The 25,836-nt window shown below is 44.9% G+C and overlaps 1 protein-coding gene across 2 annotated transcripts in view; it reads left to right on the top strand.

Moving 5' to 3' along the window:
* LOC130593258 (mitogen-activated protein kinase kinase kinase 3-like) overlaps positions 1 to 25,836 on the top strand; it is a 78,082-nt gene that overhangs the window by 22,904 nt on the left and 29,342 nt on the right. The window contains exons 3-5 of one of the 2 annotated variants that reach the window (XM_057398278.1): positions 12,324 to 12,433; positions 22,287 to 22,327; positions 23,337 to 23,436. In XM_057398278.1, coding sequence (XP_057254261.1) covers positions 12,324 to 12,433; positions 22,287 to 22,327; positions 23,337 to 23,436 — 251 coding nt within the window. Of the gene's footprint in view, positions 1 to 12,323; positions 12,434 to 22,283; positions 22,328 to 23,336; positions 23,437 to 25,836 lie in introns of both variants that reach the window. The other variant, XM_057398276.1, reaches the window with a different exon arrangement.

Here is a 25,836-nt window from a genome sequence, read left to right as displayed (position 1 = left end):
GAGAAAGCGCTTTACAGAGTGAACACTGACCACAGAAACAATTCCAAAGAGGTCTACAAGCCATTCTGTTAGCTAGTAGCAGTTCTAGCAACTGTAGGGTTTTCTGCTCCTTTTCTTTAATTTTGCTGAAAAGAGAGCTCAGTAAATTGAAGAACAAGGCCAGGTTCTACATCACATGGATGTCAGTGCTCAATGACCATGTGGAGCTAGTTGAGCTTGGATTGTCCTGTTCCCTTCACCAGAAGAAGTAGGTTCCAGAGGAGCCTAAATTTTTCTCCTGAAATGGCTTCCTGACCTGATGATCCAAGAAAGGAGAAGAGATCTTGGAGGAGTCCTGGTTGAAGCTGAGTATTTCACTTTTACATTGGCAGTATTGCCAACACAGTACTTGATTTATTTTTAAGAAGCAAAGTTCAGACTTGCTTTGAGCAGGGAATGAGTTGCTGGCTCCAGTCCAGCTCTCATCAGAGTTAATTTGTTGACAACTTACACAGAGAGTGTGGTTGGTACAAACTGCACAAGGTACCTTCGAACTGTCAACTGTAAACATAATGGAGAAGCACTGGGGAAGCAGTAATTTGTGGGAGTACTGTAGTGAAGAGAGCACCCTTTTGCAAGGCTCTGTAACTGTGTTTTGGGAAGGCAGGCTGGATCAATAGGAGTCTTGTGCAGATTTGCAGTTCTACTTACACCTGTGTGTGAGCAAAAAGTGCTGTGCATGTCCCCTTCCCCAGATGTCCTTGCTCAGAGCATTGCTGTAGCTTGTCAGTAACAGCATCAATGCCTGTGCAGGGATCAGTTAGCTCTGTCAGGCTGCATTCAGAAAGGATCGTGGTGTGGTCCTGAGTCTCTGTATTGACTGTTGGGGTGAGATTGATGAAGTGATGTGTATCTTGATCAGTGTTACCAAGTGGTCTTTGTTAAAGGATCGTTGCAATAACTTTGCTGGCATACAGAAAATCAGGCTTAATTTTGAGGTTTTATGAAACATCCTCCCTCCCAACCCCCTTTTACGTGTGTGTTTCTTTCCTCTGCAATTGGGATAATGAAGCATTTTCAATGGAATTTGCAGTCGTGTCATAAATTCCATTCTGGTAGACCACAAAGGAGATGTGTTAGATGAAGTGATCTCTGATGGTCCGTTGCAGTTCTATCTTCCTAGGATTCTATTTATAGTCTGTGTAGTCTCGGAGTTCAGCATAGATCTGTTTATTCCTGGATGTGCTCTAGGGAAGCTGCAAGACCTTGTAGAGACCACAGGAAGGGAAGTGGGGACTTCTGCTGTCTCTGTGGGCTGCACCTCTGATATAGTAATTTGGTTGTGTCATGCAGTGCAGTGGTGCTTAGACTGGCCCTCTGCAGCCCCCGGCATCCTGGTGATGGCAGATAGGCTGCTCTGCTGTTGCAGGTCCAAGACAGTATCTCTACATGTGCCAGCTTGTGGCCAGCCTAAGCAGAGGTCCTTGGCACTGGGTCATCTTATCTTGTACAGACGTGGCCATGGCTGTGTCACTTAACCCTTATTAATTTTCTTACTGCTGTTTGTGAAGGACTTAGATGTGTCTCTGCAGGATATATCAGAGGGCTTAATTCTGGAGGGAAGAGCAACTGGATATAGCATAGGATCTAGGGACAGAATTGTTCTGGTCTTGCTTCATGATTTGGTCTCCAATAAATCACTTGAGTTCCCATTTAGTGTTGTCTTAAAACAGGATGTCCCTACCTCTCTAAGCTGTTCTATGCATATGTATGTATAACTCAAAAGTTTAGGTCTTTAGTCCTTTTGGGGGGTTAGTATGGCTTTTGCTTTAGCAGAAAGGTCATTTGAGGTGTAGGAGATGGGAGAATGATGCTTACTTACAGTATTGTCTTGAAAGAGTGCATGTGTTTGGAGAAGATGACCACAGGCTGGGCTGGCGGAAGGCACAGCAGCTCGTTGAAGGAGGATGGGGCCCGTTTGTAGTGCTGTAGTCTGGCCATTTAACCCATTCAGTGGGTTCTGGAGGGCTATTGAAAAGGAGAGAACTGCCCCAGTTGGTGGAGGAGAACAAACCAACTCTCCCTATCCCCATGCTTGCAGGCACTGAAGTCTCAGCTCTCCCATGCCTTGTTTTCATCAGTCCTCAATCTACAGCAGTGATTTTGCTCTTCATTTGCTCCTTGCTCTTAACTTACTCTTTGCTTGTTGAGAGCTATTAAAAAAAATAGCATTTCAGGTTGAATAGCAGCAGTTTATCTTATAAAAGGCACCAGGCTTTCTAGCTCAGGATTTGTTATTTTTGAGGGGTGTCCAAGTTCAGAGGTGTCTGTGTCTCCTCCGTGTCCTGGCACCATGCCTATTGCACCTAGGGCTTCTGTTTAGGGTCATCCCAGGTGCTTTGGGCACCTGGGGAATGTGGTACTGGACCTGCATTGCTGTATTTGGGATGCTACATGTATTGCTGCAGCAACAGGTTAGGAGTTCATGGGCTCTGGGCTGTGGCTTTGAGCACTGGCAGTAGCTGGGCTGGGAGGGAGAAAGAGGTCTTTATAAGCAATCAGGGGAAATAACTTGCCAGCTGTGTTTCTTGCTGGGTAAACAGTTTTCTCTTTTCAAGTGTGCTCAAGAGAGAGGTACAGGTTATGGGAAGAGGTAATACCTTTTATAAGACCAAACTGATAGAGATGGAAAATAACAGGCTGTCTTTTAGTTGCATAAGCCCTTTTTCAGAAGGAGCAAATTTTAAATTTGGCAGGAAAACAGGCTGGAAAAATTGTCCCAAGCTTAATTATGTCAGTCCATTAAAGGAACGGGTAGCTAGTGCCTGTGGAGTAAAGGGCGCAGGGTTAGCAAAAAAGGTGTGAATGTTTGTTGTGGGATGAAAGAGAGAGAAACCAGTATGTGGTACCTCTGAAGACAGGAGAAGTTTTGCAGGTAGATACGGGGGGAGAAAGCATCATGCCAGAAAACCAGAAAGTTTATTTTATTTTTTTTCATTTTTTATTATTTTATTTTATTTTTAATTTTTTAGATTTTCTCAGCAGAGCTACAAGCGTACAAAATTTTCTCAAATGTGGCTAATTTTTCTTTTTAAGGATCTAGCCCCTGCTTGCAGCTCTCCCAGACTAATGTTAATCTGCAAAAACAATTAAGAAACAACAGGTTTGAACAAGGGCAGTGTTAAGGTCATGGTTAAACTCAGTGGGTCTTTTCCAAACTAAGCGATTCCATGATTCCAAGAGGCAGAGATGTAGCATGGCTTATCTTGCAGCATTCTGTGTTTTTATAGGGAAGCCCTGACTTTGGCTGCTGTATTCCTGTCTCTGCCTCTCGTTTTCCTCAGGGCGGAAACTGGGAGCCACCCAGTGTTGGAACCTGTTCAGGGCTGGGAAGCCTTTGGCAGCTGGAATGGTCAAGGCTGGGTTAAGTTTCTCTTTGGTGCTCTGCAGGGCAAATGCTTGCTCTTTGGCTAACAGAGAATTGCTTATTTTATCTTTGCTGTGCTTTAGATATCTCCATGAGCTTAGGTAGCAGGGTGCCAAGGTGTGCTCTCATTGTTCCCTGCACACCTTGAATGGGTTTGCAAACACCTGCCTGCTCCACAGCCAAGCTTAGGGGTGCTTGGAGGCAAAGAGGCTAACTTCATTAGCCAAGAAAACATGTTGTGGCCCATGTTTTGGCACTGCATGCATGGGTATGGACAAATTTCTCCACACAATGGCATAGTCTCTCCTGTTTTTCTTACAGGAAGCGGCAGCCCAGGGGTAGAGGGGCTGACGGGGGGCACTTGAGGCAGCATGGAAAAAGCAGGTAGCAAGCTGGCAATTAGCTATGGAAGGTCACAGCACAGGGCTTGGGTGCTGGCCTTGCTTAGTTGACCAAGTATAAAAGTAGTCTAAGGAGTGCAGAGCTCATTAGACCTCCTCTTATGAGTCCCAGCCCTGTGTGGTGTGCTCAGTACTGGAGACTGTTCAAGGCTAGGCAGCATGCTGCCACCCTTTTGGCAGCAAAATAATACCTGCTAGGGGATGGAGAAGCATTTGAGGGTGACTTCTTGGAGAGAAGGTGGGTATGATTGGTACAACAGGGTCCTGTCCTGTCCAGCACGGTCTGGGGATGTGGCTGGGCCTCTGCACCTCATTGCGACCAGGGCTGCCATGGTGGCTGGGCCTGGGCTGCCATGGTGCGGGGTCTGTCAGCAAGTGCTAGAGAAGCACTGAAACCCTTTGTATCACTAAAAACTGGTGTGTTTTTTTTTTTTCATTATTGAACCATTACATCTCCATTTTTCTCCAACTCTGCCTTCTTCAACAAATCTCTTCCCCCCATCAAATGCCAGCCATCTTTAACCCAGGTGTTTGCTCCATTAGCTGAGGAGGGTTAAAGGGTGTGTGGGGCCATGGCTGGACCCCCACAGGTTGTTACAGGGCCCAGCAACATGGTGCTGCTGTGAGAAGCATTAAGGCTGTGCTTTATGCCCAAATCCAGCTGTCAGGATACTGCATGGGCTGTATCTGGGGAAAAACAGCTTCTCTGCCACCCTCCTCACGTGCGGGGATGTATGTGGGACATGTGATGATGGCTGTGCACAGGTATGGGCCCACGGAGGAGGGCAGTGTGTTGTGGAGCATGGGAAGGCTCTGATCCTGTAGAATTTTACTGTGCACGGTGCTGTCAGGGGGATGGCTATTTTGGGAATGGAGGGTAGTGGTGAACCACAGATGTAACCCGGCTTTCCCTCCTGGACGAGCTAAACCAAACACCTTTTGTATTCAGAGTTCTTTTCCATTGCAAAAGACCCTGGTAAATCTCTGGGATGAGGCTACATCAGTATCGTGTCACGGCACTTTGTGTGTTAATGAAGTGAAATTCCTTGTATGATTTGTGGCTCAGCTGCTGAAACTTTCACATAAATGATGAACATTGCCATTCAGTGCCCTTGAAAGGTTTTGATGTTTGCAAGGTACGGATCACTGTGTTTTAAGAGCACTGCTGTCACCTTACCTAAGCTGAGGTGCAGTCCCAGTAGTGTTACCTTTTGGTTTTCCCTGGAAATTTTGGAAATCCCTCTGAGTTTTGGAAATTCAGAGGGCAGTTGAAGTTCTTGCTTATCTCACATCCTGGATCCCAAATGTGTTATGACATGACATACTCATTTATTTGCCAGTTTATTCTCTTTTGCTATTGTTCTCAATATTCTTATAGACCTCTTAATAGCCCAGTCACTTACATCACATTGAGGTGTTTGCTGAGTATTTTGGGGACTGCCTGGGTCCTGTCATTGTGGTGGTTGGGGTTAGATAAGAATGTGTGCCCTTCTGCAAGGGGATGTAAAGAGAAGGGATGGTTTTGATCTAAACTGGTTGTCTGATCTGTGGACTGTGCAAATTCACTAGCAGTTGTAGGGGTTACCTGAGGGATAACATAGGGTTGAGGTGAAATAGGCATCTGTGATGGTGATCTGAGGGTTTGGTTTTGCTTCTTTCTACAAAGCAGGTATTGGTTGTGCTATAAAAGCAAAATGCAAAACCTAAACCAATGTCATTTATGGAGAGGAAGTGTTTTCCATGGATTTGTCAGATAAAGTATTAACAATCTTCTGTACCTATTAGATTGCGCACCTGTTAGCATCATAATTCCTTAATGTGGAGAAATGGGCTCTCAGGAAAGCATTAGTTATCTCTGCGAATCTGTGTGTCCCAAGCTTAAGACGTCAGCGAGCAAACTCCTGCCAAGAAACCCTGCATATCAGAAGGGTCTTCCCTCGCTTCCTCGTGTATAATTGCTCTGTTCGACCTGCTGAGCTGCACCCTGCCCTGGAGTTTATACAGGGTGACCTTGCCATCCCTTGGGTGGGGTTGCAGGAGGGTGAACGACAGCAGGATCCAGCTGCCGGACAGCCTTTGCTGACTTGCGCAGGGAACGTGCTCCACTGGTGTATCTGCTGCAGTGCATGCTAATCTGGACTGGGGGAGGGTAGTTGGATAGTTTTTCTTGTTATCAGATCCTGGACACTGCTCCAGACAGTGGCAGAATGATTTGTGTGTGTGGGATTAATTTACGTAGAGGTTTATCTACATCTTGCACAAGGTGGATGCATGCAGCAGTCTGTCTTGCCATAGGTCATTCACGGACAGCCCGCATAAGTGGGATAAGTTGCAAAACGGTACTTGTAGATGCTTTCGAGAGTGTCTGGGTCCCTCCACTTAGGGCCTTCTGTTACAGCCCAAGTCAGGCTCTTTTGCTTCTAGCTCACTGGTCTCCTTAGTATTAACTGGGACAGTTGTATGTGCCAGTGTTTACTCACCAATTGATCCTTTCTGCTATTTAGAATCATAGAATAATTTAGGCTGGAAAAGTCCCTTAAAATCATTGAGTCCACGCTGCCTTGGTAGCTCTGCCTCTGGTATTTTGTGTAATGCAGTACTTGTTTGTTGATGGTATTTACAGGTACTGAAGAAACCCGTAAGTCCTGGGTTTCACTGTATGTCCAAGTTTCTTTTCCTTTCTTCCCCTTGGCTTACAGAGGAAAGGCAGCATTTGTCTTCACAGGCAAGTTCCTTGACATTGGCTTTCATGTAGGTTAGTGTCGTTGAGTTCCCTGGACCAGGAAAACAATGTCATACCAGTCCTGGCTGCAGACTTGGGTAGTCTTGAGCAAGAGTTTTGTCTATCTCTGATTCCTGTCCCATCAAATGAGACTTAAAACCAGCTAATTTCTCTTCCCATCTGGCAGTTTAGATGGAAGTCCATTGGGGCAGGGACTGCCCTTTGCTGATACTGAGTGGTGCTGAGGTAGTAAGCCTTGGCTTTCCGTTGATGTTCTCTTTGGTAAATGCTAAATGTTGTATACGGATTGGTCCAAAACACGTGTGTTCTCAAGAGAGAAAATTAAAGGCTGATGTCCGTTGCAGGCTGAAGTAAAGATTGTCAGTGTCATAGTCACATGGTTCCATATTTGTTTTCACTATTTTTCATTATATTTCAATATTTTTGTCACTACATGTTCAAATCCTGGCCTTTTGAAAGGGCTTTCACTAAAGGCAGCAATGTTTCTGTGAGGCTTTCCATCTTCTCTTTATCCCCTCGCAGCCTTCACAGAACTTGTCCCTCTGTGTGGGAATATCCCCAGCGGTTGCATCACCTTCCAGAGAGGTGGATGCTTGCAACGGAGGGTGTTGCTGGAATTTACGCAGGCATGACAGCTGAACTGGGCTATCAACATCTCGGTTGTGAAAAGCACAGTGGGATCTTCAGTGACCACAAGTGGTCACGTCTGCAGTTCTACACTGGACCCAAGCAGAAGTGTATGTGACAGTGTATGGCCCCTTAGCTAGATGCTCCAGCCTATGACTCAGAGGATAATATTCTTCCCCTCTGCAACGCCCAGGATTTTTCCCCAACTTTTCCGAGCCCTAGCTCTGCTTGGTGTGTGTAAGGGGCCAAAATCAGAACTTGCCATGTTTTATGAGACTCTGTTTTACTTCTGCAGGCTTTTCTGTGCTCTTCATCCAGCTGCTGCTTTTTTATTTTCAATGTTGATGGAAGCAGCTTCATGAAACTACCATAAGCTGCCTCTTAGTAATGACCTATTAGTGAAGCCAACAACAACAGCGCTGTCTAGACCATCTGAACACAGCTAAATTATTCCTTTGTCCCTTCTTCGTTTGCTTTCTCCTCTGACTGTTGAATTGTTTTGGGTGGTCCTTTTTGACCTTCAAGCTTGCTATTACTCCCTTGCTTTTTTTCCTTCTCGTGCTACAGTGCTGTACTAAGACTAAAACTCTAGGTTCTTCTCTCCTGCACACATGCTGGAGCCGAAGCCATGTAGCAGCAGCGGAAATGTCTATCCAAAGGGCGGAGAGATGTGTCATCTTGTGGCTTTCTGATTTCATTTCATAGTGGATTCTGCTAAGTGTTGAATGCTCTGGGTTCACATCAGTAGTGCCTGGGACTTGTGAGTCTTAATGCCTTACAGAACTGAAAATTTAAGAGAAGGAGGTATTCTGGCTTTGATGCAAAATCCTGCCAAAATGGATGTGTACTGTAATAAAAGTATGAAACCAACGCTCCCATGTTCACTGTGGCTCCACTGGTCATTGGCTCCTTGGAGTACTCTTGGCTTACTTCTGTGTTCCTCTCCTCTTTGTGAGTATGGATAGTTCCCCTCCACCCCCAAAACCTTTGTGAAGTTACTGTCTTTGAAACCTCTATTATATTTGGTTGGAATTAGTCATTGGATGGATGGGCTGGCAGTATGATCGAATGAGCTTGTTGCAGGAAGCCGATTTAAAAAGCACGAAACTGGAGTGGTGCTGGTGGGAAGTACAGAAGAAAGAAGCAAGTTCCCTACTAAGGGAAATAGCTGGAAATAAAGAGCAGAGGATGGAAGAAAGACGCTCTGGGGACAAAGGGACAGTGCTAAATACAATTGACTTTTACATTTCATTTCTGCTGTCTGTGTTATCAGCTCCTCTTTGTCCTGGTCTTCCATGTTAGAAATATTCCAGTTTATGAGTTGTGCTGGGGAAAGAGCAGGCTTTGTTGTACAATTCATCCTGTCAACCTACAATACCCTATGTGAATTTGTACAAAACGGTGCAAGAGTGAAGCTGCAATCTCTTGTGACTACTGCCCATATGAGTGACCAAGTAAAGAAGGTTGTTCAGGAGCAAGAACCTGCTCACGCTGCACAAACTCAGTGGTTTCCGTGAGTCAAGTCCATCCGAGTTCTGTGGATACTTCGTTGGTGGTGTGCAACTTGCAGCTGTTCAGTTCTGGAGCCGTGGCAAAGCTTGGGAAGATGTTTGCTGTGTAGTCTCAGTGCTGCCTTCTCACAAGGCTGAAGCATACTTGGTTCTGGGTGGTGCTAGATCAGGAGACCCTGGTCTTGTATGTCTCTTGGGCATGGGATTCCTGATGCTTCCCCAACATTTTCTCTGTGGGAGAGCCATGCATTCTGCACCTTCTGCTTGCTCAAACCAAGCCAGAGAGCAAACAGCCTGTGACGCCCCTTTTGCTGGAGAGGCTTGGGAGTGGCATTTGGATTTAATTATCCAGTAAGCTTCAGTGCTTGTTTGAATTTTGACTGAACTGGCTGAGCTGGCTGCCTATTTCCATGGAACAAAGTTCTCCACCCTTCTTGGGAGTCAGCTTGGAGACCCCAAGAGCAGTAATTAGGATGGGCAAGAGCCTTACTGTGGAAAGCATCAGTCCCTTTGAAAAGCTGTCCTGGAGAGGACTGGGAAGTGTCAGTTTTGCAACCAATGATGCAAATTGTGCTCCTGCTCGGAAGTTGCTTCAGAGTATGGTGTGGGGGATTTTTTTTGCTTTGTTTTGAGCTGTTGAGGCTTTTGGTCATAGTCCCTCTGAAACTGCACTTCTCTTGGACTAAAAACACACAGTTAAAAGTTGTTTAAAAGCTACTTAAGCACATAGAAATACATTACTTCAAGGAAGTAATGTATTTCTGCTTCTGTTTAAATTGTGTTCTGTTACACTTCAGCAGCAGAAAACCTTTCCTGCTTGTGTAGGAAGAAGTTTTCTTACTTATTTTGCAGCAGTGATAGCATGGATGTGTATTTTGGGGTTGTTTTTTCTTTTTTTGGACAAGTGGCGCTTACGTTTTATAATAAGAAGTTCTTCAGGGTGCTCTTTGACATCAGCTTTTTAGTACATGGAGGAACAGCCTAAATACAAGAAATATTTTATTTCCTTCTAGTATCTGAATCAGGACTGTTACAGCCCTGTTTTACACCGATTCTAGGCTGATTAGTTTCATTGTTTCCGAAAATGGGCTAAATTTAAGCAGTTACTGAAAGTGAGTACATGCTTCTTGCTTTGTTCTGTTGGGAGAGCTGCAAAAGGGTGCTTTTGGCAGAGATCTGTAGCCTGACATTTCTAAGGAAATGTGACTTCCACAATCATGCAGATGGGGCTGCAGCACCAGGAATTTTTAAACCTGGATTTGATGGACTCTGAAGACTGTTGCAAGAAGTTTTGACAAAGTTGATGGGTAGGTAGAAGAGGAAGAATCGGTGCTTTCAGGGTAATATAATATAAACCAAACCTTTTGTGGATGTTGGAAACCTCTTGCTGTTTAAGGAGAAGACAGAAGTCTTGGATGGGGCTTTGAGCAACCTGGTCTAGTGGAAGGTGTCCCTGCCCATGGCATGGGGGTGGAACTGGATGAGCTTTAAGGTCCTTCCAGACCCAAACCATTCTATGATTGTAAGTTCTGGACTATCTTCGTAGGGCACTGGTGGGTTAACCAGAGGTGGATCTCCTCAAAGATGCTGCCAGGCATGTCCAGGAAAGTTTGGAGGTGAGAGTGGTGGTGAATCAGTTGGTTTTGCTAGCAAAGCCCAGCTCTGCCACTGCTTGTTGAAGCCCTGTTTCCTGGTGATGTTACAGACTGTGTTTTGTGTTAGTGAGTTCAGGAAACTTTTGTTGTCACTCGGGTTGGAAAAAAGAAAGGGGTGAGGGGCATTTGAGAGATTACAGCTTTGGTGGAAAATTCCTGGAGGGTGGTGTGTGGGGTTTTTGTGTTTGGGTTTTTTTTTTTTAACTTGTCCCTCCCCCCTTCTCTTCCCCCTCCAATAAAAAGGGTAGTTCTTTTTCTTCTTTTTTTGTCGCCTTTTTTTCCTACTACCAAACCTGGAAAACTGCTTGTCCCCAGAGATGCCTTTATACAACAAACAAACAACCCCAAAACAAAACAACAACAAACCACCCCACCCAACCCTCAGACTATGGGAACTTTAAACAAGTGTATTTATTTTCATTTTCCCCTCTGAGTGGAACTGAAAGTTGTCTTTTTCTTGAGTGTTTTCCTGTAGCATTTCTGGTTATGCTCTCTGCCACCCCGCTGGGAAAAATGTACCTGTGGGTTTTAGTGGGTAGAGAAATGTGGAAAGGAAGGGGAATTGTACTTTAATATTGAATATATTATTATAGATTTGATATCAATATGTGGGTATATATTTGTATTGTATTTTAAATATATTTGCACACACATTGCCTACAGGAAAGTGTAGGCATTTTCCTAATGCCTATTGTAGGCATCGGAGCTAATTTCTGAGCTCTAAAATAAAAGTGATGCCAGATTTTAAACATTTTCCCCCATGTTTCCTTTTATTTCTTTAATGAGATGGATCTGGGTACGCACCATGCATGAGAAGTCTTTTTCTCACATCTATTTGGTTTTTCTGGCTTCAGTCCTTATAAAACCCAGCAGGAGGAGCTGAAAAGAGATAATATTGTATCTATCTGAGCATGAGGATTCAGAACACATAATTCCCTGGGGAAACAGCTTCAGGTTCAGTCCTGTCCGATTTCATATCGTTTTTATCATCTGTCACATCTTTCACACTTTGAGTTAAATCTGCATGCTGGCTTGGCATAGGAGTGGCTCTATCCCCAGAGACACTGTTTTACACAAAAGACAGTAGCTGTATTTGTATTTTTACAGTAATAGCTGCATGTGCCTAATACTTGCCTGTCTTGATTGTGTCATGAACATGGAGTATGCAACAGGTTCTCACACCCTTCTAATGAGTGTGCTGTGTGCTAGGTCTTGATGGGGTTTTTAATGCTTGTGATTGGTATTTTGCAATGTAATAGTTTATAGCTGCTTTAAGAGAACACAACCATAGATGTGAAAGTGTTAAAGTGTTGAGAAGGAGGAGATTGGTTTTGAATCAAAAGGGTCCTTCAAAAATTCTCTAGTTACTGCAGAAACCAGATATATGGGCTCTCAGTGCATGTCTCTTCTACCCAGCTTAGTTGAGTTTCTTACCTCTTTTAATGAGCTTGTCCTTGCTTTGGTTTCTCACTGGTTCTAGTTTTGAAAATCAGTTGTGGCTCTTGAGCATCTTTAATGAAGAAGGAGGAAAGGGTGAGGTGAAGAAATGTGGTGTACTTCCATCATCTGCTGTGTGAACTTTCTGGGTCCTGAAAGGTTTTTGTCCTATAAAGCACTATCTTATACCTCACAAACTGGATCCAGACTGCTGGGCACTGCCTCTGACCTATGGGTACCTCTTTAAAGGGCCCCATGGGCAGCAGACATGGACTTTGAGCTTGAGGAGGAGTGGTCACCCATGCTCAGCCACTGGCTTTTCTGAGGATCTGTCTTACCTGTAAGAAACCTGTGTTTCCAAGACACAATGGGCTGAGGAGGGACTGTGGTATAGTCATTGAATGCCTTTCTTAATATGAAGTCTAGTTACTGTGTCTTTTGACCCGTTTGGTTTGAAAGAATTGTAGGTTCAGTGTTATATTTTTTACTCTTCCAGTGGTGAGGTTGCCTTCCACACTTCAGTTGTATCTCCTTCTTTTGCAGATGAAGAAGCAGCTCTGAACTCTATTATGAAGGATCTGGCAGCATTGGGCAAATGTGGGGGGCTGCTGGACAACAACAGGAATAAAAACAGTGTTCACAGCAGCAAACAGGTAAGGCATGGCTTGAGTCCATCCCAGACTCCAGTAGACCAAAGAGATGGGCATAGTGCTTATCATGCTGGGAGAACAGAGTTTGAATATTAGAACTGAAGTTGGCAAGTGCTGCAGGAGCTCTGCACATCACAAATTGCATAATTTTACCAAGGTGCAAGCTTTAGGACCTCTTTTTGAAGAGTTGAAAGGAAGCTACAGGCATCCCCATATCACAGAGGAGCAATGGAGGCACAGAGAATAGGAATGATATGACAAATCATCCACAAATACAGCAGTAGAGCTTGAAACTGGTAAATCTCAGATTCCACCCCAAGGCACTTTTTTGTTCCTTAGTACTGAAAGTAGTAGAACATGTTACAAGCTATGCCGCTCTAAAATTTGGATTACTCAAATGTCTTCTACTGACAGTGTTGATGAAATACAGTATTTATTATGTTCACATTTTACTTTAGATATTTGAAAGACAGGCTGCCAACTTTTTTGCTGAAGACAACAAGGCTCTTTTGGGAGGAATAATGTCATTATTATATAAAGTGTTTAAATATTAATTACTGGTGTTTATGCTCCTAAAAGCAAATATTTTGGACCTGTTGCATGTTCAGAGCTCATTTGGTGAGCAGAAACGTTGTCCCTTGAGCAATGTCAGAAATTTATTCCCTGACATTGACATAATAGCTAAAGTGGATTTAATAGCCTGTTTGTGTATTGAACAAATATGTGAACATAAAAGTTGTGAAGAGAGAATTAAGTTGTCAAAATAGCAAGAAGAAAAGAAGGGGAAAAATAAGTACAAGGATTAGGAAGCCTCTGGAGAAGCATGCAAGCAAAGCCATTTGGAATTCCATTTCTAGTGCTACGGCTTAGAATAAGCCTGCAGTCAACTTTGCAGTTGCTGAATGCCTAGCAGGGAAGAAGATTGTCATTCACATATATATGCATATGTATATGCATTGTCATGCATATTTAATGTCACTAGTGCTGCAAAAAAAGAACTCTGGATACAGCGGGTAAAAATCCTTTCTCAAATCCCTCTAGGCTTCCTAGACACATGCAGACGAAAACACGTGCGCATGTAGCATGTCTGTTTTAAAGTGTGTCCTTGTAGCAGCTGTCCAAGTTGAATCACTGGATCTGTGTTCAGCTCATGCTGAAGTAAGTCCAAGATGTTTACAGAACTGACCAGAGAAAGTCTGAGCTGGCTTGTTGCAGGCAAAGCAGTCAGTCCAGCCCAGCTTTGGATGGCTCTGAGGGTAGCACTTCTGCAAGCTGCTGGGTGGGGATCATACCAAGCCATCTTGGGTTGCTTTCACAATAGCAAAACTTTTTAGACTTTTCTTAAATAACATGTTAGTTTTCTCACAATGGGGGAAAATCCCTGCTGTAGTTCTTGGAGACTGTTGCTGTAAATGCTGTAGATGCACAATTAACCAGATAAATAGTAAAAAATAAGGTATATAGTTGTTTTCATTGGCTGAGTTCTGATCTATGAAAGCTTCATAAACTTGACACCCTACAATCCAATCAGTATTCACAGCCCATCCACTCTGTATCTTCAGAGTGGGAGATACAAGAAGATGGAAATGGAAAATAAAAGTGGAAGATATAAATCACTGATAGAGTTATGTTGTGCTCTGATATCAGCTTTAGAATTGTTGGCTGCCATTAGCATCTAATCTTACTGTATTAGGAATCACACTTTCCTTCCCAGTTATAACACTGATGCTTGGAAAAGTGTCTCCTCCTTGATGATTTTTTCTTTTTATCCCTAAGTGGAATAGATGTAGCTGCGTGCTCATTGTTACTTGGAGCTCTGTGATGGAGAAGATGCAAATAGTCAGCATCCTGCTCTCGTGGCGCATCTGGGGTTGAGGATTCAGAGCAGCAGGCCCCATGAGACAGATGAAGGGCGTTAGAGTACGTTGCGTTGTTGCTTCACTAAATTGGACTAGCTAGAGTAAGTCTGGCTCGTGGGATGTCTAGTCTGCGAGGTGGGGAGTGGCCAAAGTACGCGGAATTAGTGGGGACTTGGTTCATGCTTGCAGCTCAAAAGCTTTTAATCAACTTGTTTGGGTCACTTTTAGGTTTTGGTTTTTTTGTTGTTTTTTTTTTCTTGTTTTTTAGCACAGACATTGATGGGGGTGGGGGGAGACTGCTGCTGTCATGCCTATGATTTGTTACTCCTTTGATACTTGGTGTTCCCTTTTTTTTGTTTTATTTTTTTTTCCTGTGATCAGTTTGGCTGGTTGGGCTGAAGGATGCACTGCGCAGGCTCCCTTCTTGGAGGGTGGGTGAGGCATGGAGCATTCAGATGCTAAATTTTCCTCTTGGGAATCTCATTGTAGGTGTCTCTTACGAGGCCCTTCAACAGCATGCTGACGTTGAAATACTTGGGTCTGGACATTCAGCTGTTGAATTAAAAAACATATTTTTTTTCCTGTGGAAGAATGCTTCTCTGAGGCATGGGAATCCTTTAGTCAGTGTTCCAAATTCCCCTGAAAAACACTTTAAACAAGAATGTGTTGACTAACTAGCTTGTCCCTTTGTGGCTCGCAGAAGTTTCTTGGTCCACAGAGAAACACAACTCAACTGCTATCTCATCCCTGTCTCCTGGAGGGGTTCCTTAATGCTCTTGAAAGAAGTTGAAATTTGGTGCCTGCCAGATAATATTCCTGGTAGGCTTGGGCCACACAAGAAAGGTCTGTGGTGGTGTATGCTACAAAATATATCCCCAAAATGCTGTCAGTTTTGCTTCAGATTGTCTTATGAAATGAACATCCTTTGGCAGATTGCATGAAAAACAAATCTTTTTTGTTTTTAGTTTGCTTTCCTTACAAATTAATTTAGGCCCAAGGCTGAGTTTCTGAATGTCTAATGCCTCATGGTAGAACAAGCTGTAAATGAGTACAGCAATACTTGATGCAGTGTGCAGATGTTAGATTGCCCAGGCAGCTGGCAGCACATGTGGTGGCTAAACTTGTATCTCCTGAGTCCTGGTCAGGTGTGTCAGCTTCTGTGTCATGCTGCCCTTCTGCCTAGTGAGAAAACAGCATAGAGGGATACAGATGGACACCCTTTTCCTTCTGCGTTAGTCACAATCTAAAAAGGAGCTGTTCATTGTCCATGGAGAGATGCACAGAGGGATTATTCTGACACTATTGCTAGTGCATTCTCTGCTCTGTTATTCCTCCATTATTCCCTTTATCACTCCATTATTCCTTATGCATCCTCTGGCTGGAAGGAGTCCTTGCAGGCAGTCTCCTGGACTGAACAGACAAGAGTTTGTTCAGTGGCTCTGAAGAGGGGAAGGAGGAAACACCAAAATAAAGATCTGCATTGTGATTACTAAAGAAAAAGATGAGTGGGATAAGAAGGGAAACCACAAAGAATTAGAAATCCCAAACAAAAGGATGGAGGAGAAAGGAGCAATTATATTAACATTTATTTTGCATCTGTCCATGTGCACATCCATTTATTTATATAACTAGCACTTGGCAATTCACAGTATGAAGCTGGTTGTCAGTGCTGCGCTTCAGTCTAATGACAAGGCACTGGTGTGGGCCTCTATCACAGCTGATGACAGCTACCAATTCCTCTGTCATGTTAACTTTGATTACAGCTCTCCCACAGCAATAAAGTGCAGTATTTGTGAGGAACATTTTCCCATGCACAAGTGTCAGACTGACCTAAAAGATGTTCTTTTAGCAGATTACCTCTGGACTTGTTTCTTTGGCAGGATAAGGCTTGCTCATGACTAGAATAGAATACAGCTCATGTTCTAGGGCTCTACTGTAGGTCTTCAAGCAGCCTAAAAGTTTGGCTTTATCACCTCTGTTTTACCATTTGGGAACGTGGTGGGGGTCCATATATATCACCTTAAGGATGGGAGTTTCTGTAAGGAGATCTGCAGGGCTTTCCCCACATGGGGGGCAGAAGCAAGGGACCAAGAGGGGAGCAGCACTGACTGGGAAAGCCTTGACTGGAGATGGCAAAGACTGTAGAGTCCCGAGGAGTTCAGGAAGAGGCTTTTCCTTATCTATGTGTGGAGCTGACGTGGGTGTTAAGAGAGTAATAGTAAGGAGAAATCCAGCTGGAAAAAAGCTATTACCTGCCAGGTAAGTGGTTTGGGATAAATATTTTGAAGCCTGTGATTTCTTGATTTCTGCTGTGGTATAAACTAAAAGTAACGTGGAGCAGCAGACCTTCTAGACATCATCTTTCCATGGGCCTCTGAGCGGCTCATGACCTGGACTTGATTTTTCAGAGGAAAGGAGCTGTAAGGATCTAGGGGGACCAGGATATCTCCTAGTTGCCAACCCCCAAGAGAAGGGGGCAATCCCAGACAACCCCCTTTCTGTCTGATTGCTGAATAACCCAAAGTGCATGGGGCTTCCGTGCAGATAATTCCTAATGACGCAGATTAGTCATCTCCTATTGCGGTTTAGGGACGTGGTCCAGCTGTCTGGCTTGTAACGAACGTCCTGTTGCTAAAAGCAGGGGCGAGCACAGGACTAATGCAAACAATGTGCTCTTCAGGGAGGTACAGAAGTCCCCTTAAGCCTGGTCCTGCAGTACTGATTTCTCTTGGCTGAAGCCAGAAGCTGAAGAGAAATCCCCCTGATCTGTGGCTTTGGTACAAAGGGGTAACTAGAGTACTAATGCTTAAATGCTGCACCGCTTGGTGGGGTTTTCTCATTGTTTCCCTAACCCAACGAGTCGAAAATGAGAGAAGTGAAAATAATCCTTCTGCTTACCCTCCAGCATGTGGAAGTGGGTCTCTGTCATTGTCCCTGTTTTACCTAGGGAGGAAACTGAGGCAAAATAGATGCCAAGGTCTTGTGAGCGGGTTAAGAGCAAAGCTGGAATGAATGAGCCCCTCGGTGCAGTGCTGAAGAAACGAGGAGTTCCCTTGTGATGATTTTTTTTTTTCCTGTCTTTCTCGACCTCTGAAGGGTTAATGCTGGAGTCAGAGACTTTGTCCCAGGTGGTTTGTGAGGCAGCCATGGGTTTGGGTGGAAGAAGTGATCCAAAGCCCTTGTCCCTCTGGTGTCTCAGCCATGGGCAAAGCTATCCTCTGGTTAGGTTTGACAAGAGCAGCTTTAAAAAGCAAGCCACAGAAGTGGGGTCCAACCGGAATACTGTTTCTCATGGCAGTTGAGTCTGGGGAGAGGAGGCGAGGACATGATGGGCGGAGTCTGAACTTGGTGCCCGTCTGGGATTCTGCAGCATAATGGTTTGGGTACTTTAGCTCTCTGTGCCACACTAGTGCACCGGCAGAGGTGGAGGGGCTGCCTCTTCTGCTGGGTGCCTGCCTGCAGTCAGTGACATCAAGATGATGCACCAAGAGTGTCCCTGTGCCATCAGACACCCTTCTACATGGTCATGGCATTGCTCAGCTTATCTGTACCCCAGTCTGGTCAGCGCTCTGGATGTTCAGCAGCCAGTGTGCTCAGCACCTTCTGTTCCTCCGAAGACGCTTCCATTTTAGGTCTAACTGCATGTTTTCCTGGTCTCCGTGTGTGCTTTTATTACGAACAGCAGTCAGTTCTTCAGGGATCTCTGTATAAGATCATGATTCACCTCATTTGGAAACACTTTTTCCATTTTTTTCCAACGTTTTCCTTAATCTAAACCAGTGCACACAGCTGCTTGCTCTAGCTCCAGGAGCTGAGCTTGGCCGAGCCTGCTGGGGTGCATGGTCCCCAGCCAAGTGGGCAGGAGCAGTTGCCCCTTTCCCCCCCTTTGATTCCCCTCAGAGGCTCCTCTGAAGCTCGGCAATTGTGGTCTTTTTGTGAAATTAGAAGTTTTGAGGAAGGAGCTAAAAATACCTCAAGGAAAGCCTGGAAAGATGGTGATGGGTTTGTGGCAGCTGTGGTGGCCTTGCTTTTTCCTTTCTGAGGGAGATGGCAAGAAAGAGTAAAATACCATTTGTTAGCAGGGCTGGAGGAAATGCCGGTACAAGTATCTTGGAGAAGAAATTATTCCAGAAACGAAGGGAATTACTGTGGTATTTCCTGTCAGGGTTGTCGCTTGTTTTGTTTGTGTCGCAGCAGGGCCTACAGGCGCCAGTTGAGATGTGGGTTCCTCTGTGCCCCATGTCATATGGAAGCGCATGTGGACAGAAAGCTGTGGTCATACAGCCTTGGAGATAAACATTTAACTTCTGTGCTTGGTTCTGCCCCTCTTCTGCTTCATAGAATGAGTCACAGAAGGTTTGGGTTGGAAGGACCTTAGAGCTCATTAAGTTCCAACCCGCTGCCACAGGCAGGGACACCTCACACTAGACCAGGTTGCTCCAAACCCTGTCCAGCCTGGCCTCGAACACTGCCAGGGATGGGGCAGCCACAGCTTCTCTGGGGCAACCTGTGCCAGGGCCTTGCCTCCCCTCCCTCACAGGGAAGAACTTCTTCCTTATATCCAAGCTAAATCTCCCCTCTTGCAGTTCAAAACTATTGCCCCTTATCGTGTCACTACATGTCCTTATAAAAAGTTTATCTCCATATTATAAAGCCCTTTTTATATATTGAAAGACCACTCTAAGGTCCCCCTGGAGTCTTCTCTTCCCCAGGCTGGGCTTTTTCTTCACAACCTTAGGCACGGCACCTTGTTCCTTTGTTCCTCAGTTTCCCCTGCTTGCTCTGTCACCTGTCTCAGTAATCACTGTGCTCCATGAAACCACTGCAGAAGTCCTCTGCCAGAGCTCAGTGTTTAAGGCTGGTGCCGTGTGGCATGGCCTTATCCCTCTCCTCCTCTGTATTTAACACATGCCTTTCTTGGATGTCTCAGCTTGTTCTCCTACATCAACTAATAATCTTTTGACTGAGGGGAGAACATGGCTCATGTTAACCTCATTTGACATGTGGTGGCAGGGAGGGTAAACAGCACCACTGCGATTGGGCAAGAAGGAGTCAGTGTTGTCTTCATTCTTCATAAAATTACAAAAATGAGTAGGACCCAGCAGCTTCTGCCACCCTCACCCCTTCCATGACCTGCTTCAAGCATTTGCATGTTGATTTGAGGTCCTTATGGAGGTGCTGATCCTGCCTTCCCGTCGATCATGTGTTTGAGATGCTGGGTGCAGACTCATGTGAGACTTTGCTCCAGCCCTTGGCGGTGCCCCAGACTCCCTGTGTAATCTCAAGCCAGTTGCTCCAAACCAGATTTCCATGGGTGTAAAAAATCACAGCCTGCTCCGGCATTTAGGAAGTGCTTTGCCTCCCTTTGGGACTTCCTAATGCTTTGGGCACTGCCCACTTTTTTTTCTTTTTCCCTTCTTTTTAAAGAAAGAAGTATTTGTTGCTGATAGCAGTGATGAATTCAGCTTTAGCTGTGGGTCAAAAACATGAGCAAGCCAAGGGAAGACTGGAAAATAAAACTGCAATCAACTCTTCAGACTACAGATAAATATGTATCCCTCATCCAAATGTTTGTGAGCATTGGTCTTGGTTTTGAGAGAGGTGGGAGGTTAGTGTGTTATACTGGGAGAATAAAATGTCATTAAGAAGTGAAGTGGGTTTTCATTCCCCTGTTGCAGCCAGTGTGTTTGTTCCTCCGCTCAGAAGTGGAGCTGAGCAGTGTGGGGCAGCTGGCTTACTTCTGTTGGCTTCAAGCTGCAGCACATCGGCCCTGTTGTTGATGTAGAAGAAAAGGATGCAGCAGGGTCATGGCTTATTGTTTTTTTTCCTTTTCTTCTCTCTCTGGAGCTTTGTTACGAGTGTTTTGACATTTTCCAGCCACAAGCTGTTTTTCAAAACTTACTTGTCTGTGAAATTTGTGTTGCTCAGCATAAACAGGCAGTGTGTGCTATGTCCCAGCTTGGTGGAGCATTCGGGTCTGCACTGAAAGTGAAACCTGTGTTTTGAAAGGTTTCCTGCAGGGAGGCTGGAGCTGTGTGAGCTTTTCCTGCTCCTTTGTAAGGAGAAACCTCGAAAGTTACTTGCTCTGATTTTTTTCTCTTGTCTTAGAGAAGGGCTTTGTGAAGCTACATGCAGTGAACCCACACCAGCTGACTGGCTGCCGGCATCCAGGAGGGATGAACCAGCCAGGCCCTATTCAGAGTGGCACATGCAAACAAAAATTGACATTAAAGAGCCATATCTTTCTTTTCCTTTTCCAACAGAGGTAATCCAAGGTGACAATCCCACCTGTGTTTGTGTGTCTCTCTAGAGTGAGTTGGACGTTCAACATCGGGTTGGGTATGGTCATCTCTTCTTTTGAGTTTTAGGCTTGTTTAGAGTTAGTTTGGTATCTTTATGCACTGGTCCTGGTTCTAGAAGTGAACCTGGAGTTTGTTCAAATGTTGTTGGTTCTGGAGAACTGGCTGTTAGACACTGAGGTGATGTAAGTGCCTGTTTAGCGCAGGCATGTAGCATTGCTGGACTGCCCCATTTGGTGACTTGTCCCAGCACTGGTTCTTCCCAGCCTTTCTGGAAACACAAAAAATACCACGAGCAGAGCTAAAAAGGATGTGTTTCGGATGATCCAACATGTTTACCCTGAATCCGCCTGGGTATTTTTAAGCTTTTCAACCGAATCGCCTCCAGCCTTGACTTCCTGAACTTTGGTGGGTGTTTGCAGAACGCGAGGAGCTGTCAGTTTAAAAATAGACCTAAGGGTGCGTGTCCAGCTCAATTTCTTCATTAGAAACAAAGTCATTTTACTGTGGGTCTGCTTTCCCTCTCAGAGGATGGAAAGTGTGCCTTCATGCGCTGACAATCCAGGGTTAGAGATAAGGCCCTTGCTCAGGAAGGGCTGTCACCCACCCAATCAGGGATTATCCCTGTGAAATGCAGGCTGCATGGGACTGAGCCCTCCCTGGTGTTACACCTCAGAGGGAGGTGGTGAGCACTTTCTTCTCCATGGGGATAGAGCTACTATTTGAAGAAGCTTGTGTGTACTAGTAGGGGCAGAGCCCTGGTTAACTGGGTGGCTAAACCTGGTCTGGGAAGTAAAGAGGCTTTTGATTTTCCTTGGAGATGATTGGAAAGTCCTGCAATGAGCCAAGGGGTGCTAGAGGGATGCTTGGCTTAGTCTGAGAAGCTGAGTGAATGAAAAGGCTCCCTGTGGTCTTGATCACTGCTAAACATGCACAAATAGAGGATGGGTTGAAGTGGCTTTTACTAGTCCCTAGTAAACCCACAGTTGTTTGTTCTGTCTGCCTGTGACCCTGCTGGCTCTTTGGCTAAACTTAATGATTTCTCTTGGGGTGAGCAACAGGTCAGTTCAGGGACAGCATTTACTGTGTATAGTGAAGTGGTGCCTGATACACTTTGCATTTTGTAGGTTCTAACAAAATGACAGCCACCACCACCCCAGCACTATTTCTTTTAAAATCCAAGACTGTTTCTCTGCTTCCATTATAGGATGCTTGCTCTACTTCTAATTTCTTTGCTCCAAATATTCCTGTGTTCTATTAAGCGTTTTCTGAGCTTTGCTTTGCTTGTTGGGTTTCCAACAGAAAAGTACTGGGGTAAAACCATGGGAAGTGCTGAAGATGGACAAATATCAGACATTTAACATGTTTGCCTCTTTGATAATAGTGCTTGTTCCCAACTGAGTTCAGAGCATTCCCAATTTTCCACTTCTATTAATGCATTTCATTAAAAACTAACAGTTACACAGATGAGTGAGTGGGCTGTTGTTTACAGAAGACATTATTCTCTGACAAACATGTTTATCATCAGTGTGACATTTCCCCAGAGCTGGTGAGTCTAGCAGCCACTTTGACCCTAAATAGACCAGATGCCCAGTAGCCTTAGGGGTGTCTCCCCAAGAACTACTGTCAGCTTTGGATCTGCAAGGCAATCTGGGATGCAGTCTGGGACCTAACCATTTTCTTCGTTTCTTTCAGCAGCGGAATGTCAGGATCAAGTTTGAATATGAAGGAGAGAAAAGGTATGTACCCAAGCCAGTCCCCCACTTGTATGGGGGCAAACTACTTATTTTACTCAGTGTCATCCTACTGACTTCAGCCATCTGCAGATGACCTCACAGCAGGATTCATTCCCCTAAAATCAACAGTTTTATATGTGATGGCTTTGCCTCATCATCCCATTTGCCACAAGTACCTCCTGGGATTTGCATGCAGGCAAAGTGGTTCAAAGCTGGAAGTCATTAAATGCCTTTTACCAGGGACTTAGGGTGCACACTTGGATCCTCTTTTTAATTCTTGAGCTCTGCTGAACCACAGCTGAGCTGCAGCCCTACAGAAATGTGTCCTTGGATTAGCAGCCTATGACACTTAAGATAACCAGATTTTAGGCATGGGTCCCATGAAAATAGAGCTGGGAGTTAAAGCTTTCCCGCCCTTCTCTGCTTGACATTTTCATGGAATCACCTGTGGTTGCTGCTTGGTGATTGTTGCAGGGCAGGACACAGGGCTGGCAACTCACAGGCTGACGGTCCAACTTGCATGTTAAAGCCAAAGAAAATTGAAGTCATGTTACTGTAGGGCTAGACTGTACCTGCTGATATGTATCTACAGAGCTGCTGCATGTGATGGTATGGGAGAATCACAGGGTGCCAGACTGCATCTCTTCCATCCCTCCCCCCTTATTCAGAGCTACTTGCTGAAAAGAGATGATAAATCACTGACCAGTGCCTGATCCTGGGTCTTCTCTAGTGAAGGGCTGCTATACTTCCTTCTCTTCTGCCTGTATCCCACAGCAGGGGAAGGAGCAGAGGAGCTGCACTAGGATTTTTGGTAGATATTCTCACAGGGTACGTGAAATTCCCTTCTGAGCGTAGCAGATGAGCAGTATTTCTGTGTGTGAAAGCGAAGAGCAAGCTTTATGCTTCATAGTAGAAGAATACAGATTCTTTCTTCTGTATTGTTAGTCTAACCCCAAATTCTAGTACACCTTTACTAAATTGAGACTATTGTTGTATTTGTTTGTGTATACAGGATTATCCAGTTTCCAAGACCAGTCAGATTCAAAGAAGTGGTGCAGAAGGTCACAGATGCTTTTGGACAGACGATGGACTTAGTCTGTGTGAACAACGAGGTACTCTTCTCCTAATTGCTAAAGAAGGAGGTTTAGGGTGCCTGGTGCCCATTTCCTAATTGAGCAGTGGGTTTTTTTTTAAGGCCCTATTTTAGTGTTCATATGAATGTGAAGAAAAATAATCTTATTTTGTGGTTCCCAGCTAGTGAGCCTGCAAGTGCTGTTGTCTGGACACAACTCCGTTGAATTCTCAGACCCCAAGCCAGGCTCCTTCTTCTCAAAAATACTTCAGTTAAGGCCTAAATGGTGACACAGGAACATTTTTTTCCTCTAGAACAAAAAAAAAAAAAATCTGTGTAACTCCAACAGGGGAGGAATTAAGTAACTGTGATGATGGATACATTGTCGGTTGAGCTGTGCAGTCAGCAGCAATAGATGTTTTCCCATCAGCACCTTTAGGGTAATAGGACCACTTTCAGAACATGTCTGGCTGGTGAGAACATGCTCAGGGCAGAGAGGAGAATGGCTGAGACCAATGGCTTTCCTGAGAGCCACACAAAGTGACTGTAGGCTACTGTGTGTTTGGGAAGGCTTCACATCCAACCCATCTTAGGGGCAAGTTGCAGGAGCATGGTGAAGTCAGAGCATGATGGACAGTGCTGCTAACACAATTCACTTTACACTGACTGTTTTAACCCAAAACCCCAGAATGATATGGATGTTCTTGTGGCTAGGTCTGCAGTGAAACGTGCATCACTGAAGGTTGCTCTAGCAGGTCCTTTGTAGACAGGCAGCCAAGAAACCCTTCCTCTGCAGTTGTTGCATTTTAAGGCTTGAAGACATTTCTTCTCCATCCTTCTTTAGAATGGCCACTGTATTTTTCTAGCTTTGTCTTTGAGCCCAGCACTGTGTCTGAAGGGAAGGTACTGATAAGGGCCTTTACTTAGAAGGGGGCAATCCTTGTCATCTGTTTTAGTGTGCTCAGTGTTTTCTTATGAGGCATCTTGCCATAAGCTGGGCAGGCATCTGGGGTCACTGAACTCTCAAGGTGGGTTTGGCTTTGGGAAGGAGGAGAGTGAGCCAGATGACAAAAAGGCAGGCTTTTAAACACAAATTCTTTTGGATCTGTGCTGACAGCTTGCTTGTTCAAGTATTAGTTGCATATTACTACTAACAGCCTTTTATTAAAGAATGAATGGGGAGGGAGGTTGCAAAGAGAACTTTCCCTCTCTCTTTTTCAGTTTTTTTCCTTCCGTTTCAATAGGGATTTGATCCACAAAAAAAGTTGCTATTCTTCTATAATAGGTATACCAAGGTGTCCACTGGGTTTTGGCTTTGAATGTAGCCAGGTTTCTAATCTTGGGCATTCTCTGTAAGCCCTCCTGGGAAAAACCTGCCATTGAATTCTCTAGGAATGACTCATTTCATTCCAGGTTTCTTTCCACGGCAAGAGGAGTTTTTTCCAACCACAGCAAACAGAAGCTTAAATAAAGCTTAAATAATGCATTTTATTGCATGTTAGAGGCTGTCTTCCTGGGCACGTGCACAGCACATAGCAGGAACATGATTAGCCCTTTGGGTACTCCTAACTTCTTAGGGTTGAGGAATGACTTTCTGTGGTTTTGTTTTCTCTGCATAAAAATCCCCTCTGTGAGAACGCACACCTTTGGGAAGAGGTCCGAGCAGTAGCAATTCAGGGTTGTTGCTGTGGAAACATGATGAACAGGCAAAAGTGACCTTTGGGGAGATAGCCTGCATGTCCACATGGTGACACCTTGGCATTTGGCTCTTAGTGTCTTCTGGGGCAGATTTTTGAGTCTCATGACTGCAAGTCTCAGAGGTAGCCTGACCACAGACTCATTACAAGTAAATGTTTCACTCACTCTTCCTGCTCAAAGGGAACTGTGCAGTAATGCTCTGCTGCCATCAAATGTTTTTCTTGAAGTAGCACCTTGTAGACCAAAAATGCATTGAGGTCAACAGGGCCCCTACAAAAGCTCACTAAATGTCAGTCCCTGTCCCAGTGAAGCAGGAGTCCTGAAGCCAAGATCAGTGAGATGAGCATGCCAGCTGGGTGGAGCAGGGGCATGCATGAATCACATCCTGGTGGGACCATGGAATCAGCGGGCTTGAGCTGGTAGAGATAAGAGTGGGGCCTGGCTGGGGATGTACCGCATGGGGCATGTCTGCATGTCAGTACCAGACTGGGCTCATCTTTCCAATGAGCAGGACAGCAAAATCTAGCCTGGCTGTAGACAGCATGGTATGGTGTTCATTAGGCAGTCAGAAGCCAGTCTTTCAAACTGAATTTGATCTGTATGCACTGCTAAACAGCTGCTTCAGGTGTGACTGTTACCTTGTCATTTGTCCCATCTCCAGGACCAACTTGTGATGTGACTTTAGGCATAACAGTGGGCCTTGGTGTGCGACCAGTTCCCTTCTGACCTCCCCTTGCTTGTC

Source organism: Pezoporus wallicus, unplaced genomic scaffold (genome assembly GCF_028554395.1).
Source record: "Pezoporus wallicus isolate ANWC-B61680 ecotype Strahan unplaced genomic scaffold, APGP_CSIRO_Pwel_v1 contig_7237, whole genome shotgun sequence".
In the NCBI taxonomy this organism is placed as follows: domain Eukaryota; kingdom Metazoa; phylum Chordata; class Aves; order Psittaciformes; family Psittacidae; genus Pezoporus; species Pezoporus wallicus.
Note: the sequence above shows the minus strand (reverse complement) of the source record. Positions and strands in the feature narration are given on the sequence as shown.